Source organism: Triturus cristatus, chromosome 3_2 (genome assembly GCF_964204655.1).
Source record: "Triturus cristatus chromosome 3_2, aTriCri1.1, whole genome shotgun sequence".
In the NCBI taxonomy this organism is placed as follows: Eukaryota; Metazoa; Chordata; class Amphibia; order Caudata; family Salamandridae; genus Triturus; species Triturus cristatus.
In genome coordinates this window covers 1,067,414,576-1,067,433,283 of record NC_140584.1, presented here as the reverse complement: position 1 = coordinate 1,067,433,283, position 18,708 = coordinate 1,067,414,576, and the positions used below count along the sequence as shown (strand labels likewise).

The 18,708-nt window shown below is 48.1% G+C and overlaps 1 protein-coding gene across 1 annotated transcript in view; it reads right to left on the bottom strand.

Annotated features, from left to right (window-relative positions):
• Window positions 1-18,708, bottom strand: part of LOC146859134 (uncharacterized) — a 2,052,335-nt gene that overhangs the window by 828,117 nt on the left and 1,205,510 nt on the right. The window contains exon 80 of the mRNA XM_085649806.1: window positions 15,292-15,432. Within this exon, the coding sequence (XP_085505932.1) occupies window positions 15,292-15,432 (141 nt within the window). The remainder of the gene's footprint in view (window positions 1-15,291; window positions 15,433-18,708) is intronic.

The following is an 18,708-nucleotide window of genomic DNA, read 5'->3' as shown; positions in this document are numbered from 1 at the left end:
TTGTGTGTGGTGTCTTACTTAATTAATGTATTATTGTATTTAAATGCTTTACACACCTGCATGCTAAGCCTGTCTGCTCGTAGCCAAGCTACCAAGGGTTGAGCAAAGATGAAATTATTGAGGGTTCACATATACCTCACCCGTAATTGTTCCACTTATCCTAGATCTGTGACCACTTGCGGGGACACCCTCAAGACTCATACACCATCCTCTCTGTCAACATGCATCAATCCATATCTCTCTCCCACGCCGCCAGAAACGGTGGCTCTTGCGCTCCCCACAATCGTGCAATGTTTCACTTTGCGATTATCATACCTAAGGTCACCCATATCTTCTCTTTGGTGTTTAGGTCCGTGGGGCCCCATATATTCAGGAGGCACAGTTTTATGCTATAGTCAACCTCGCATCCCATCACCTCCGCCATACACTTCACTTTGTAACCTCGGACCAATACTCCTGTATACGTGCACACTTCCAGAGAATATGTATGTAAGTTCCCTCCTGTCCACACCTTCTCATGCATCCTGGTTCCAATCTATAGCCCATCTTTACCATTGCAGGGCCCACAAAATAGATTCTATGAAGCACTTTCAGTTGTATCAATCTCAATCTATATGAAATAGCTACCTCCCTAGGGGAAGTCAGCGCTTCGAGCCATTCCTCGTCCTCCCAGTCCGCAACATCGTGCTCCCATTTTGATCAAAGCCGGAGGAGGGGGTCAGACAAATTGTTAATGAGTTTCCTATAGGTCAAGGTTATTGACTTCTCCGGCATGTATCCGTCTAGGAGTCTATCTTCTAGTGGGGGGGACTCCAGTGGTGTCTCCCCCGTAGCGATCACAGTCTGTGGTGCGTGTCTGATCTGTATGTATCTGAAGTGTTCTGTGTTGGCAAGCTAATTCTCCCTTTGCAGTTGGGAAAAAGGGACTATTTCTCCCGCCTTCCACAGATCCCCAACCGTAGAGATACCAATCAAATCCCATCGGTCAAAGCCCTTGGTTCTCCTGAGATTGCTAAAGACATCCCTTCCCAAGCCATGTTTCTGCTAGCCATCTTCCATATCTGTACCGCATGCATTGTGGGGCCCGTCAAGTTCAGTTTAGTGAAATTAGTGTAAAACAATCTTGCAAAATCGCCACCTGGGAGCAGCCATCTGTCCATTTGAAAGCCGGGGTCCCCCGGGGGCCTATACATGCACTGATTTATTGCTATAAGCTGGGTAGTCCAATAGTATTTTTTAATATCAGGACATGCGATTTCCCCATCATACCACCCGCGTGTGAGCTTCTGAATGGATATCCTGGGTGGCTTCCCCTCCCATAATAGCTCTCTCTGGGCTGCTTCTTTAGACTTAAAATAGTCTGCGCCGACTATGCGATGTGCGAGGACAGCGGCAAAAAATTCCAGTGTCGGACATCGGATCGTAGTCTCTGTAACGGGGGCAGAAGATTTTGTTCATAAAACTGGGCTGGATCTTTAGAGACGTAGATCCCCAGATGCTTAAATCCTAGTTTGGCTTCACTAATCTTGATACCTGGTGGTAGTGCAGGTGTCGTGCCACATAGAACATAAATGACCGATTTGGACCAATTAATACTATAACCAGAGCACTTACCGAATGCTATGCATATATGCATTGGTCTATTTAGGAAGGCACTGGGCGATGCCAATTATAACAGTATGTCATCGGCATACAATGAAATACGATCCTCCCATTCCTCAGCACATTTAAGTCCTCTAATTATAGGGTCTTTTCTTATCCACATTGCTAACGGCTCTAGCATCAAGGCAAAGAGCAATGGGGAAAGGGGGCAGCCCTGTCTGGTTCCTCTGCCGAGGGTGAACACTGGGGATTTTTGGTTATTGACAACTACTTTTGCCAATGGGTTTTTGAACAAAAGTTAAACCCATCTCAGAAAGCCAGGACTGAATCTCAGTTTCCTTAATACTGAGTACATGTAGGACCATTCGATCGCGTTGAACCCCATGGCGGCATCAAGAGATATCACCACAGCATCTTCGCGCATTGTATGAACGCGATCTATCACTCCGTGGAGTTGTCATAGGTTAAGAGAAGTATTTCTGGCTGGCATAAAGCCAGATTGATCCGGGTGTACTAATTTAGGTATGACTTGTAATAAGCGGGTGGCCAATATTTGGCAAGGATTTTGTCTTCCGCATAGCGATATCAGTCTGTAGGAGGAGCACGTATTCTTGGGTTTTCCATTTTTATGTATAACCACTATTGTAACCACTCTTTGGTCCGCTGGGAGAATTCCCACCTCACGGATCTCCTGAAACATTGCTACCAGATGGTGAGCAAGCTTGCTGGGGGCGAGTTTGTACAGTTCAATTGGCAGGCCATTAGGGCCCGAGGCCTTGCCCGCTCTCAAACTCTGTATAGCCGTTTCAGCCTCAGTCAGTGTTACATCTTGCTCAAACTCATCCCTATCTTCAGCCGAGAGCGTAGGCAGTGCAATGTCTTATATGAACGCATCGACGTCTTCCTCCCTGTAGGTCCTGTGGGATGTATAGTTATGGCCATAGTGCTTACTGTTGGACTCGGCCCTTTTTGCAGGGTCATCCCTGAACTTTTTTGCCTTCCTCCTGTATTTTTTCTGACCTGTTGTTGGCTGTTTTATGACTCTGGGCACTTTACCACTGCTGATCAGTGCTAAAAGTGCATATGCTCTCCCTATTGTAAATTGATGTATGGGATAGTGATTCCGTTTTTGGCTGGTTTGGTTTACCTGTCAGACCCTAGTACAGTGCACCAGGGGTGCTCAGGGTTTGCAAACCAAATGCTGTTGGTGGGCTTGCAGCACTGGTTGTGCCACCCACAGAAGCAGCCTGTAAAAATTTGTCTCAGGTCTGCCATTGCAGAGCCTGTGTGCAGTCTGGTACTGTCATTCTGACTGGGCAAGTGCACCCACTTGTCAGTCTCTTAACCTTCCCTTTTCTTCATATCAGACACCCCTATGGTAGGCCCAAGGGCAGGGTGCATTGTAAGTATAAGGTAGGACATGCCCTGGTGTGTGTGGCATGTTCTAATAGTGAATTACAGCCATTTTCGTGTTTCACTATTGCAAGGCTACCTGTTCCCCATAGGCCAGAATAGGCAGTTTGATTATTACATATTATAATCTTAAATGACTCAGGGAACATGGTAGAAATTCAAGTTTAGTATCCCTGAACTCAGAATGATAAAATACATATTTAATTGAAGTTGGTTTTAACATTCTGGGTTTGAAAATACCACTTTTAGAAAGCAGGTATTTTCTTGTCTAACCATCCAAACCTGCCTCTGCTAGGATGTGTATTCCTTGTCTGGAGTTTGAGTGACAGGGGCTGGGGAAATTCCAGGAGACAGGGTGAGTCAGCACAGGGCTGAATAGAGAGATCTGCATCTAGATGGGTGGGAGGAGTTGCACCTGGGACCTGAATAGGGCTGTGCCTTCCCTCCACAATGCTGGCTCCACCACCTGTGGTGCGTCTGATGTCTCTGCCCGGCACTCTGAAAGGAAAGAAAGAGTCTTGTCAACAAAGTGCTCCAGGACTGACCAGAACTGGTTTGGACTAGGCAAAGGCCTCTCTGCCTTCAGAGAACAAAGAGAAACTGGTTATAAATATTGGGACCCAAACCCAAGAACTTTAGATCACTTTGGGAAACAAGAAGAAACCTTTGCTGAGGAGTGGAACCAGAAGAAACTGAGGAGAGGCTATCCCTAAGCTAAAGTGCTGCTTGGGGGATTGGCCTGCAGTGGTTGCCTGACTGCCAAAGAAAGGAGAAAGGACTTTGTGTGCACTTTATTCAACTTGTGAAGGATCTCCAAGGGCTTGGAAAAGAGCGTGCCTCCTGATTAAGTCTCAGGGCCAACAGACTTCACCCACCAGCTCCCCAAGAGTTCTTTTGAAGTGCCTGCAGTTGTGCTGGACGTTTTGAGGACTTGCGTGTCGCAAGGAGCTGGAAGCGCGACTCAAGAACAGGAAGCGTGTCGCCGAACTGCCGCTGCCGCTTCACAACACAAAGCGCCTCGAATCGCCGCAGAAGAGGATCGACATCACAGCAGACGCCGCCGCATCACCGGGAAGCGTGTTGCAGAAGAATCGTTGAGTCATCGCAGGTCCACCGAAGCGCCTCGCATCGCCAGGAGAAGAGGATCGACGCCGCAGCAGACGCCGCCGCACCACTGGGAAGCATGTCACAGGGCCTGTCGCGGCTCATCGCCGGAGAAGAGAATCGACGTCACAGCAGACGCCGCCGTATCACCGGGAAGTGTGTCGCAGGGCCTGTCGCGGCTCGCATCGTTGTGGAAACAACTCGCATCGCCGGGGGAAAGGATTGACGTCGTAGCAGACGCCGCCGCATCACAGGGAAGCGTGTCGCAGAGCCTGTGGCGGCTCACATCGTGTAAAGCATCTCGCATTGCCGGAGAAGAGGATCGACGTCGCAGCAGACGCCGCCACATCACCGGGAAGCGTGTCGCATCAAGGAGAAAGTTCCATCTTTGTTTCTTTGCACCATATCTTCAACGCATCGCCGTCCTTGTGTGTAAGGGACTACCGTATAAACTTTCCTGCAACACTTTTGTTGCCATGCGTGTCGCATCTTAAGGTACATTGAACTCTTGAGTGTCGCATTTACCATCTTAATACAACTAAGCTAAATTCTACCATTTTAAAGTAACGGTATTGTGGATTTGTGTCATTTGCGGTCTTGTGATAAGTCTATATAAAGAATACTTATTTTTGATATAAAACTTGTGCGGTGTCCATCTGTAGTGTTGTCACTTGATTACTGTATGTGTTCACAAATGCTTTACACACTGCCTCTGAGATAAGCCTGTTTGCTCGTGCCAAGCTACCAAGGGGGTGATTTTAGGAGTGTACCCCCTCACGCTGACTAGACGCAAGGGGTCCCTACTTGTCACAGGTACCTACCTGTGCCAACTAGAGACCCCAAATCTAACATTGGTGGTCAGCGGTGAGGATCCTGAACTTGCATTTGTGACTCATGTACAGTGATTGGTGAACACTTCTAGTGAGTGCAGACCAAAACGCAACCACATACTTTTGGTAGATTGTTTTTCTGGGACTTTCTATTTTTGCAAAGAACTGCTAAGTTTAGTCACCATGGAGAAAGCAGCATCTATAGCATCTGTTGATCTTTATTGGGAAGAGGAGAAACTGGAAGGCTACACTGTCAGACAGCTGAAGCACTTTTGCACGAAATTCAAAGTTGCAATGACCGGTCTCTCCAAGAGAGATGAGTACCAGAAGGCGCTGAGGGCCTGGGTCGCAGCTAGAAATACCTCTGATGATGAGGAAGAGGTTGAGAATACAGAGGAGCAGCTGGGTGGGCCAGTGGGTCCAGGGGGGAGGAGAGTAACTTCCCCAATATGTAGCAGTGTTTCTGCCAAAGGACTGTCTCCAGAGGAGTTGGAGGATAGGAAAGAGTGTAGGATGCATGAAATGGAGCTAACCAAGCTCTAGTTAATCGGGCAGTTGGAATTTGAACTGCAAACTAGGAAATTAGCCCGAGAAGAGAATACAGTTTGAGCATGAGTTAAGAATGAGGGAGCTTGAGTTAGAGCTCGAGAGGCTTGAGGCCATGAGTGTCTCAGCCCAGCAACAAGAAATATGTGTAGCTCAAAGAGTGAGCTTTGCTGAATTGGAGGTGCAATCCAACTCAGATGGTGGCAGCAATATAGAGTTATCTAGTGCTGAGGGAGTAATACACACACCCAGAGATTTGGCGCCTGACTTGGAGGGGGTTAACATACACCAGGAGGTTCAAGGGCATGAGGTAGCTCCAGTAGTGCGCAGTGTCCCTGAGGAGAATGGGGAAACTGACGCAGGGGTTCATGGTCCTAGTGGTGGGAGGGACACTCTACTGACTCTAGATGAGAGGTGCAGGGAGAGGGGTTCCCCCAAGGTTGAAGTCCTGGTATGTGAGTGTGAAGACCGCCCAGAAGAGTGTGGGTTGAATGACAGAGACAGTCAGATACTGTCTTGCCAATCTCAGGAGAGTGGTGTGGGGTACGTGTGCGAGGCACTGGATGGAGAGGTGAAGGATAGTTTGGTTAACCCTTGTAGGGGGCTGTGTGATTCAATTGTGGGAGAGCATACTGTAAGTCCCTGTTTTCCAGAGCTATGCCAACACCTGTTGGAGAGTGAGTGCTCTGACCCCAGGGAGCTCACATTGAAGGTAGACCTTTTGGTGGATTCCAGAGGGTCTGGATAGGCATTGGGGAGTGACCCTCAGAGGAGTGGCTCAGGTATCTTCCAGCCCAGAGTGGGGGATGATGTTCAGTGTAGCCCAGCTAGGTCCCAGTGTCGTGGGAGGGGTGTAGGGACTCATGTCCTGTCTCAGCGGAGGAGTGAGTGTGGGGCTGCGTGTCCCAAGGTGCCCGAAACCCAGTCTCAGAGCCTGGATGGTTCTTTAAGGGAACACCAGGTGGCGAGCCTAGGCTGTCCTGATGGGCCGCCCGTGGAGGGGGATCCCCTAGTGTCTGGTGAATTGGGAGTGTCTGTAAACAGGCCTCCCTCAGTTCTAGTGTCTGGTAGTACCACTCCTAAGTGGAGGGTGCAGAAGTCCAGACTGAGGGGTGAGAGGGGGAAAGAGTCCCCAGTGGAAGAACCAGTGGGTCAGGAGCCAGCCAGAAGGGCTGCGTCACCAGTGAATGACCATGGTGACACCACTTCTGTCCTGGGTGATCTTCGCGCACTGTCAGATGGGCAGGAGTTGGGAGATCTGTGCCAGGCAGACTATCACACAACACATGAGTTATGTGTTACCCTCAGGGGGGCATGCGAGCTCCCAAGGAAGTCCAGGTGCGCCGGGCAAGTGTTCAACCACCGGGTACAGACCCTGGGTTGAAGAGCCAGGTTCAAGTGTTGTCTGACCTGGAGGGAGGGACAACTGGAAACAGTGTCCTGACCGGTTGGTCTTATAGGTGTACCACTCCAGGTGGGAGGGTACAGCACTCTGGAAGGGGGTGCAGAGGGAGGGAGTCCTCACCTCTGACACTGGTTCAACTGGAGGGTTTAGACCCTAGGTTGGAGGGCCAGGTTCAGGGTGTCCCCCCTGACCTGGACGCCCAGTTGCAGGATAGAACCCCTGAACTGGTGGGCGAATTGAGCAGGACACCTGCCACAGGTGCCCTGGCAATTCTGGGAGGGTACAGAGCCCCAACAAGGAGGAGGAGGACCGGGTGTGGGAAAGCCCTCCCCAGTCTCCTGTCCAGCCATCGGGTACAGGCCCGGGGCTGGTAGGTCAGCACCAGGATGTCATACCTGGCCTGACAGGTGGGAGAGTGGACAAAGGGTGCCAAGCACCTGGGGCTACTGCCCCCCGCTCTCTGACGCCACAGAGGTTTGAGAGCCTGAGGGGCATAAGGCCTGGGTCTCATCACTGACTACTGTCAGTGGCCACTGTGGCTTACTGTCTGTCTGTTGGGACACACCTGTGAGCAAGCTAAGGTTAGGTGCTGCACAGGTGGTGTCCACAGGTGAGGAGCAGGGTTCCCCATGGATTAGCTTGGTGGGCCCTGAGAGTATGGACAGAGGGATCCACATGGGTTCAGATTGGCGTAGAACTGGAATTTGTCCCTGCAGTTGCGGGCCAGGTCCATGTTCTATCGCCCAAAGCAGGGAAGCCCATCAAGGTAGTGATTGGTCTATCCTGCGTTTTGGCTGGAAGGGGGTTGTGTTGGACTTGGCCCTTTTTGCAGGGTCGTCCCTGAACTTTTTTGCCTTCCTTCTGTATTTTTTCTGACCTGTTGTTGGCTGTTTTATGACCCTGGGCACTTTACCACTGCTGATCAGTGCTGAAAGTGAATATGCTCTCCCTATTGTAAATTGATGTATGGTTTAGTGATTCCGTGATTGGCTGGTTTGGTTTACCTGTCAGACCCTAGTACAGTGCACCAGGGGTGCCCAGGGCTTGTAAACCAATTGCTGCTGGTGGGCTTGCAGCACTGGTTGTGCCACCCCCAGAACCTGTCTGTAAAAGTGTGTATCAGGTCTGCCATTGCAGAGCCTGTGTGTGGTCTGGTACTGTCATGCTGACTGGGCAAGTGCACCCACTTGCCAGTCCTTCCCTTTTCTTCATATCAGACACCCCTATGGTAGGCCCAAGGGCAGGGTGCCTTGTAAGTATAACATAGGACATGCCCTGGTGTGTGTGACATGTTCTAATAGTGAATTACAGCCATTTTCGTTTTTCACCATTGCAAGGCTACCTGGTTCTCATAGGCCAGAATGGGCAGTTTGATTATTACATCTTATAATCCTAACTGACTCAGGGAAAATGGTTGAAATTCGAGTTTAGTATGCCTGAACTCCGAATGATAAAATACATCTTTTAGTGAAGTTGGTTTTAACATTCTGTGTTTGAAAATACCACTTTTAGAAAGTAGGTATTTTCTTGTCTAACCATCCAAACCTGCCTCTGCTAGGCTGTGTATTCCTTGTCTGGAGTTTGAGTGACAGGCGCTGGGGATATTCCAGGAGACAGGGTGAGTCAGCACAGGGCTGAATAGAGAGATCTGCATCTAGATGGGTGGGAGGAGTTGCACCTGGGACCTGAATAGGGCTGTGCCTTCCCTCCACAATGCTGGCTCCACCTCCTGTGGTGCGTCTGATGTCTCTGCCTGGCACTCTGAAAGGAAAGAAGGAGTCTTGTCAACAAAGTGCTCCAGGACTGACCAGAACTGGTTTGGACTAGGCAAAGGCCTCTCTGCCTTCAGAGAACAAAGAGAAACTGGGGATAAATATTGGGACCCAAACCCAAGAACTTTAGATCCCTTTTGGAAACAAGAAGACACCTTTGCTGAGGAGGGGAACCAGAAGAAACTGAGGAGAGACTATCTCTTAGCTGAAGTGCTGCTTGGGGGATTGGTCTGCAGTGGTTGCCTGACTGCCAAAGAAAGGAGAAAGGACTTTGTGTGCTCTTTATTCAACTTGTGAAGGTTCTCCAAGGGCTTGGAAAAGAGCTTGCCTCCTGCTGAAGTCTCAGGGCTAACAGACTTCACCCACCAGCTCCCCAAGAGTTCTTTTGAAGTGCCTGCAGTTGTGCTGGACGTTTTGAGGACTTGCATGTTGCAAGGAGCGGGAAGCGCGACTCAAGAACAGGAAGCGTGTCGCAGAAATGCCGCTGTCGCTTCACAACACAAAGCGCCTCGCATCGCCGCAGAAGAGGATCGATGTGGCAGCAGACGCCGCCGCATCACCGGGAAGCGTGTTGCAGAAGAATCGTTGAGTCATCGCAGGTCCACCGAAGCGCCTCGCATCGCCAGGAGAAGAGGATCGTCATCGCAGCAGACGCCGCCGCATCACTGGGAAGCGTGTCGCAGGGCCTGTCGCGACTCGCATCGTGTAAAGCATCTCGCATCACCGGAGAAGAGGAATGATGTCGCAGCAGATGCTGCCGCATCACCGGGAAGCATGTCGCATCAAGGAGAAAGCGCCATCTTTGTTTATTTGCACCAGATCTTCAACGCATCGCTGTCCTTGTGTGTAAGGAACTACCACATCACCTTTCCTGCAACACTTTTGTTGCCCTGCGTGTCGCATCTTAAGGTACATTGAACTCTGAGTGTCGCATTTACCATCTTAAGAGAACTAAGTAAAATTCTACCATTTTAAAGTAACAGTATTGTGGATTTGTGTCGTTTGTGGTCTTGTGATATGTCTATAAAGAATACTTATTTTTTATATAAAACTTGTGTGGTGTCCATCTGTAGTGTTGTCACTTGATTACTGTATGTGTTCACAAATGCTTAACACACTGCCTCTGAGGTAAGCCTGTCTGCTCGTGCCAAGCTACCAAGGGGGTGAGCAGGGGTTATTTTAGGAGTGTACCCCATTACCCTGACTAGATGCAAGGGTCCCTATTTGTCACAGGTGCCTACCTATGCCAACTAGAGACCCCCAAATCTAACACTTACCAAATGTATTTGCAATTTCTTGCGGCTCAGTGCAAGCGGTGTCAAGCTCATCCGTAAGTTCTACCACTACTCTGTTAGCTTGTTCTCCTGTGGTCCAGCCAGGCTAATAATTTCCATGCCTAGTCCCCTACCTCGTATATTCTACTGAGTTTTGCCCTGTGCTGTGCTTTCGCAGCCTCCGTAGCTCGGGCCGCGTACTCTTTTGTTTTTAATTTCAGGATATGCCTAACCTCATCTGTGTTGGTGTCCCGTAACTGACTTACCAGTTCTAGTATCTCTGTTTTAAGACTAGTTAGCGTTTTCAGCTTTTCCTTCTTGGTGACTGCGATCAGGGAGAAAGCATAGCCTCTAATTACAGTTTTAAATGCCTCCCAGAGAGTCTGAGCGGACTCCACCGAGCCATTATTTTCAATGAAGTAAAGCTTGGTTTCCCGCACAAACTTTTTCTCTGATTAGGGTGTTTTTCAGATACCAAGGGTTTATTGGGGCCACTCGTCCAATCCGTGGCTCCGCAACTTCTATCAGAGCCCAGGTCTGATATTCCCCTAGCTAGATGTCTCACTTCCCTGACCTGACCTAGTTGGTCTGCTGGTGTTATGATATAGTCTATTCTGGATATGCTATGGTGGGCTCCTGAGTAAAATGTGTATTGATGCTCTGTAGGGTGGCATGCCCTCCATGTGTCAATGAGTCCCACTGATTCCATGAAGTTATGAATTTGTGTACAGGCAGAAGGCAGGATTTTTGGGGGCCAGCGATCAAGAGTATCTGAAACTATTGAATTGAAGTCCCCTCCAACAAGGAGTCTCCCTTCAGATAGGGTAAGTAGGAGGTCACCCAGGTCCCTGAAGGCCGAGGTCTGGAGGCCGGATGGTACATATACCGATACTAGATTTAAAATGTGGCCTACCCATCTCCCCGAGATCGCGACAAATCTACCCAAGTTATCCGTCCATGTGCGGTCAACCGCCATTTGAAAGTTTTTACGCATCATTATGCCCACACCACAAGATCCAGTGCTGAACGCTGAGTGTGCCACTAGCCTAAAGCCCCATCTGGTCAGTACCCCACAGGCATTTCCCAGCATGTGTCTCTTGGAGCAGGATCACATTGGATGAATATCGTTTTACATATTGCATCACTATGCCTCTTTTTAGCTTGTCTCCCAAGCCATTCACATTCAAGGAGATCAATTTAAGACCCTGTTTTAAAGGTGGTGCCATATCTAGTTACAGTATTAACCTTGTAAGTCAATTGAGTCCATTCAGCCCTCTCATGATCCAGGTAGGTCACTTCCTAGCATTGAGCACTGTGGAAAGTGCACAGGCCCTAATGACCCGCTTCCATCATACCATGTCATTAGTATCTAAGCTAAACAAATAACACAACAAACATCCCTTACCCCCCTTTCTGTCAGCGCCAATTTCTGAATCCGTAAGGATGTGATTGTCACTGACAACAGTAAAGTTACCTGTTGAAACAAGTCACACCCCCCCCACCAATACAAACCCCCGCCCCCCTCCCTGCGTGGCGGTATTAGAACCTCCCCAACTCTGCAGAGCGCCTATCGCCCACCTCTGAAACTATTGGTGCGTGGACCAGCCATCCGCCTGTTCAATTTCAAGTGTAAGTAAAACCTTGTATCAAGTTGGGAACTGCGTGGTGGACCCAGTCTTTTCCCTCATATTTCCACTCCCCGGCAGTAGACCATAATTAGTTCAATACCTTACTTGTATGTCAGCTGGGGGAGGTGAGATATGCTAAGGCCCAGAACGGAGGAATATCACTTATCTGCGTTCGATACCGGCACAAAGTAAAGTGTGGCTATTTTGGAGTGTTGTCGGCTATCCTGGCGCCGTCGGATTCATACCTAGCATCTTGTTCTGCGCTGGATTGCCCCAGTCTGTCCTTCTGATTCAGATGGTTCCTCTTGCCCACAGTATGCCACCCTTCCATCCTGTCCCAAGCTTCATCTGGAGTGAAGAAACAAACTTTTCCTTCCCCTTCCACACGTAAATTAGCCGGAAAGAGTGTGCATACTTGATCCCCTTTTCGCGCAAAGCCTTCTCACTTTGAGGAAACTGTGTCGTTGACGCAGGACTTTAAGCATAAAATCCAGAAAAAAGGTCTCCTTACTATTTTCATACGCGACAGGAGGTGCAGTTCAGGCTGCTTATAAAATAATGTCCCAGTCCCTATAGTTGAAAATCCTCACCATGATTGGCCTGGGGGGAGCTCCTGGTTTGGGTATGCCTCCCGGCACTCTATGAGCCTGTTCAACCATAAAAAGTTTTGAGAGACTAGTGGGCTGCAGATGCGTTGTTTTCAGTTCCTCGACAAACACGTTAGTCGCGCCCCTTCCGCGTGTTCCGGCAGCCCGAGAATTCCTATGTTGTTACGTCTAGACCTCACTTCATATTCATCCAGTTGCTCTGCCATCTTTTCAGTACGGGATTGTAGATTAGTCATTTGCTTTTTGAGCGTCAAAGTGTCTTTGACTAAGGAGCCGGCGGTAGATTCCACTTCTTTAATTCTAGAGTTCATATTTCCCATATCAACCCGTATGAGAGATACCTCAGTGGATACAGCATTGATTCTTGTTTCCAGTGATGTCCTCACCGTGGTAATGGCCGTCAAAATGTCTAGGAGGGTCAGGTCAGGCGAGTCCTCCGGCATATGCAGTTTCTCAGGTAATTACTCTCCCCTTTTCTCTTTTGGGCCCGTTCCTTTTTGTCAGGCTTATTTATCCAGTTTAGCTTGCATGGTCGTTTTGCCGCTCCTCCCTCCAGCCATCACCGGCACCTATGGGTTATGGCATCGCCAAAAGGGGAAGTGACAGGACGCTATACTTCACTGTTTGACTGAGACCAGGGTTAGTTCTTCACCAACCCTGTGGTGCAGTACTTTGATGATAGCTCCTCGCACCCCCTCTGCACTGTTGAGTTTGTTGCATCAAGTATCGGGCTGTCGCCGAATGTGCCGCGTCTGCGGCCACCTGGACCTGCACCAACGACCACCAGGGCCGCCCTCGATTGTTCAATGCCGCAGCTGCTGTATGCAGAGCACTCCTCTTTGTTGTCCAGTGCAGGTATTCTTATGGCGGATCCCAAACCCCCAATCGTGGTTTTCCCATAACTTCTTAACAGGATGATATCAGTTGATACTCTGTGATTAGGGGGGAGGGAGGGCAGTGGTTCTATTTACAGTGGAATACAGTGTATTTGAGTGTTGGTCAGGTTGTTGAGGTGTATTAGGCATCAACTAAGGCATCAAGGATAATGTGCAAGTCCTCAAAGTGGGGGCTACAGATAGGACCCAGCCGTTGTTACTGCCACCCCGTGCCACTGATTCCCTCAAAGAGGGAAGACATGGCTTGGCAGTTCGGGCTGGACTGTTCCCATGAGGCACAGGGTCAGACTGATTTGCATATGGCCATGTCTGAACTGGGGTGGTGGAGTGAGCCAAAGAATGATGATGGATTAAACCCAGATCAGTTGACTGGGGGTGAGTGTTTGATTTGCTCAAACGCTCCGTCCATCATCCCCTTTGGTATCGCTTTGTTCGCCCTAAGTTGGCAGGGTATGCCCAGACGTGGGTCCCTTGCTCACTTTGCCACTGGATTCAAGATAGCCTGGCTGATGAGGGTTATGAACCCGAAACCGGTCCCAGGATGCTTGTTTCCGGTCCATGGAAGACATGGCTTGGCAGTTCGGGCTGGACTGTTCCCATGAGGCACAGGGTCAGACTGATTTGCATATGGCCATATCTGAACAGGGGTGGTGGAGTGAGCTAAAGAATGATGATGGATTAAACCCAGATCAGTTGACAGGGGGTGAGTGTTTGATTTGCTCAAACGCTCCGTCCATCATCCCCTTTGGTACCATTGATTCCCTCAGTGCATCTCCTCGCGCTGCTGCTGTTAAGATAGGGAGCTTCACACAGGAGCCTACCCGGTAGCAAATGGGGAATATGACACCTGCGGGCGCTCCTCACAGCCGAGTTTGTGCTCTGCAGGTTGTCGAGGAAAGCGGGCCACAAGGCTCCTCCGGGCTGCAGCCATGCCCCGGTGTACCCTGTGGCTCACCGCTGTCTCGTCCCGACTGCTCTCGCCCTCTCCATACCTCTTTGCAGGGCCGAGGCAGTCCACAGACTCGTCGTTGGTCCCCAGTGCAAATATCAAGCAGGCTGGATTTTCGGAGGTCCGCCCCAGCAGTCGCGGCCTGCAGACGTCCACCGCTGCCTTGGCCCTCGCAACGCCCCTCCTCCTCTTCAGCTGCAGTGTCATTGGATCTGCGCAGTACAGAGCCGGGCCGATCTCCACTCTCCTTCACCCGATTTCATCCGTTCCGCGACTGGGTCACTCCATGGAGGTTCTGAAGCAATTGTTGAAAGTTTCACTGACGGTTACTGAGGATTAGTGGATGGATTCCATCACAAAAGGGCTCGGTTGGACGTAGCCTCTCTGCTACATGGCCATTTCGCTCGGCAGTTGGCCACGCCCCTAGATCTGGGGGACTTATTGGGACATATTGACATTGTTTTAGTCTAGGTGTGTTATTCTATGATGTGTGATAGTCTAGGTGTGTTATTCTAAGATGAAGTCCCTAATGTCTTATTGTGGTGGACTGTACTTTAAAGCGGAATTGTGATTGTGCTTGGTTTTCTCCCACAATCGTGTCACATTTTATTTATATGTGTTGGAAATTGGGTTACTGGTTGAGAGTTATCTTAGTTGGGCAAACCTAAGTAAGATATAACTAATATATGCAATGCTTACAAGGAGATCAAAAATGGTGCATTTAAATAAGTTCTCACATGCATTTCTTCTGATGAAAGGACTAACATTGAAGCCCTCATTACCAGATAAGGGCTTTTGAAATGTTTCCACAGGGATTGGAATTGACAGTTGTGTGATAATCATCACACTATTAAAGTTATATTGATAACATTCCAGCAGGTCAATATTGCCTAAATTTATCGAGGGACAAAGCCCGGAGAAAAGGTAAAACATGCAGAAAACGGTGTGTTAAATATCGATTGCACAGGGTATGCACCATTTTTCAATTAAAAACTCGGAATAGAAGTTATTTAGCACATGTAAATACCTCACCCTGTTGAAATCGTATGTAACACACGTGGTAAATACCCAACCCTGTTCTGACAAACTCCTAGTGAGGACCTTAATGCCTTAAACATTATCTGAAGCAGTTAGACCTTAAATAAAGTTTGTGTTTAGTGGAGATAACCACGCGGCATGAGAGTATTCCAGTTGAAAGGCTTGCAGAAATGTCAGCTCACATCATAAATTGCAATATGGATCTTTAAAAGGGTCCATAACTTACTTCCTGCTTGTGATTGAAGATAGCAATCATTCTCTCTGTATTGTCCACATCGTTTGTATCAGAGGAAATAAAACAATCTCTGACCATCTTCTCCAGCTGCTGGAGGGAGTGTTGTTGCTGCAGAATTGCTTTTGTCACTTTCTGTGAAAAGAAGAGGGCATAAAAATAGCACATAAGCGGGCTATTTGAAAAGCAGCGACTGTGGAATAATGATCCCAAGCTAATTTCTGAAGACTTAAATAGCAGAATACTAAGACATTTCAGGAAATTAAGGGCAATTCAATTTCAGCTCTATGGACTTTAATTCAGTAAACGAGATGAGCCCTAGAAGTGGCATCAAGCAGATTTTAACCCACGAGACCAGGTGTAGCAAGGGCAAACCAGGAGCAGGTACCTCTCAGCTTTCTTATATGATGAATTTATAGATAGTGAATCTAACTGGGAATTACTGAACAGACAGTGGTGTTTTAACTATCTGTAAAGCTTAGCCCGCTGTGGACCAATACTGTTTTAGAGGTACATCAATTCTTCCCAATACAGCAGGATTGGTAAGTGCGAAAATACCACCATGCGATGACTAGTCTGAATCGACTGACATTCCAGCCAGATCATATGATAGCAAGAACAATTCAGTGGAAAGAAACTAAAGTGCTACATTGATATGCGCATGATGCCTCCTGAAAATGGGGTCCGCGAGCTAAAGGGAGAAGACAATTTAGACAAGGTCCTTTCCACAGGGGTACAGAAAGAAACATTTTGAAACTGTTGTGAAGTGAAAAACAATCTGCATAACTCATGGTCTTAAAGGGAAATTACATTGCAAGTACTTTTTTCGCACCTCATAATTTTTTTTAACCTCACGTATTCTGTGGTAGTGGCCATTGCCCATCTAACTTGCCCAATGGCACTAATTTGCACTGATATTTTATTGCACTGGATTGACTTGAACCATTCTGCTCGAGTTTTTCTATTGCACTCCCATTTACAGCTCATCTTGCCTCATCAGACAGAATTTGTTTTCTCAATTCGAGCCCTAGTTTTGGTTCTTAAAATACAGATATATGATGTGTTACCTGATCCGAACGTGTTGGATTTGTTGACAAGGTGGGCAGAATGAGCCCAAACATATAAATAAAATTTAAAAAGATTATTTTTACAGTTCTACCGTACCCTTAGAAGTATGTGTCTTGCATATATGCTGAATGGTTGAAGTGAGGGAGTATGACTCCTAGTTATAGAATTGTGTAGTGCACCTTTAAATGTCTACCGGGCAGAGTATATATATATATTTAAAGGTGCACTACACAATTCTATAACTAGGAGTCATACTCCCTCACTTCAACCATGCAACATATATGCAAGACACATACTTCTAAGGGTACGGTAGAACTGTAAGACTAATCTTTTTAAATGTTATTTATATGTTTGGGCTCATATATATATATAATCCCACAAAGATGATCACGCGGTTAAAACTACCGTGATCAAGAACAGAGTCCGAAACACGTAGGAGCTTTGCATCTGAATAAATACCTTTTGAAGCCAAAAGGAGTTCTGCGTGATCATATTTGTGGGATAATAGAAAGCGAGATACTGTCATGGTCTCGCCGCAGGCACCAACTGTCAAGGCGCTTCTCTTGCATGGGACATTGTGCGTTTTAATATATTTATATATATAGTAATGCCTAAATAAAACGAGAAACTTTTATCCATAGCACACCAAGGCTGTGGAGTGTGATCCTTCATTAAAATCAGATCACAACCGCATTAATTTAAAGAAACTCTTGAAAATTATTCTGAATCTCATTCTAATACATTTTCCAGTGTGCCGGGCACCACTGCACCTATTGTCTGCCATAACTGAAAGGTGGTCTTTTTCCACTCCATGATTTTTCCTCATCCTGTGCTCAGAAATACCCAAACTATTACATGGAGCGCACTATAAAACTCAAAATATATATCTAGGAATGGCAGAACAGGAACCAAACTAATCCTGTCGGACTAGTTACTTACCTTTGGTAACGCATTATCTGATAGACACATGATCTAGCCGCAGATTCCTTACCTTTGAAGGCATCAGACTGGCTCAGGAAGATTTTTCTCAGCAGTACCCCTGCGCATTGGTAGGTGGTATCAGTCGACTCTGAGTAATGTCATCGGTGTCATGTCCGTCAGCGCAGTGTTCGTTGGTGTCGTGACGTTCGCGTCATCAATATGACTGCCACTCTGGCGTGCTGACGTCAGTACTTTTCAAGACATTCAGGTTGTCAGGTAAGGAGGCTGTGATGACAGTGGCTTTAATTCACTCACTCTCCTAGCAGAGGTAATTGCCACCATAAAAGCTGTTTTGATGGTGAGCAACCGTAGAGGACAGTTGTGCATTGGCTCAAACGGTGCGCACATCAAGGAAGTGAGGACCAAATTAAGGTCCCATTGTGGCATAAGAAAAGGAGAAGGGGGAAACAAGTGGGTTAACCCCTTCAGAAATCTCAGCACCACAGGAGACTTAAAAAGGGAAGGCTGCTCTGATAGCAGAAGAAAAGCCAAACGGGCCGAATGGTAGCCCTTCAAAGTGCACAAGGCAGAGGTCTTCTGGGCCCAGGAAAGGATAAACAGAAGGATATCTGCCAGAGAGGCAGACCAGGGATCAATGGACCTTTGTGTACGATATTTACAAAATGTGTTCCATCTGCAGGCGTATACCGATTTCATGGAGTGACGCCTGGCGCCAGAATAACCTCGCAGGCTTTGGGAGGAAGGTCAAAAGCTATCAACTGTTGCTGCTCAATCTCCATGCAAGGAGGCGGAGAGTGGATAGGTTCGGGTGGAGAACCCTCCCCTGCTGCGACAAAAGATCCTCCCGAAGGGGCAACCTCTTCGGATGATCGGTGCTCATGTCTAGAAGCGCAGTATAACAAACTCTCCATGCCCAATCCGGAGCCACAAGTATGACTTGGGCCCGATCGCTCCTGATCTTCTTGAGCACTCTTGGCAGGAGTGGTATGGGCGGAAAGGTGTATAGGAGGCCTGAGCTCCACTCGCGATGAAAAGCGTCGCCGAGCGAGAACCGCCTTGGAAACTCCAATGCGCAAAATTGCTGACATTTCAGAGGCGAACAGATCTAACCAAGGCTCTCCCCACCTCCACTCATGATCTGCAAGGCACCTTCAGCTGCGCTCATCTGCCCTGGCATTCAGAGAACCGGCCAGTTGTTGAACCACCAGGGAAATGCCCGGTTGCTTCAGCCAAGTCCAGAGGCCTCTTGACAAAGAGTCTACGATCCCACCCCGCCTTGTTTGTTGCAGTACCACATGATGGCAGTGTTGTGAATGAACACCTGAATTAGCCTTCCCTTTATGGCTGGTAAACCGGCTTTCAGTGCCATTTGGATCACCCGAAGATCCAACAGATTGACAT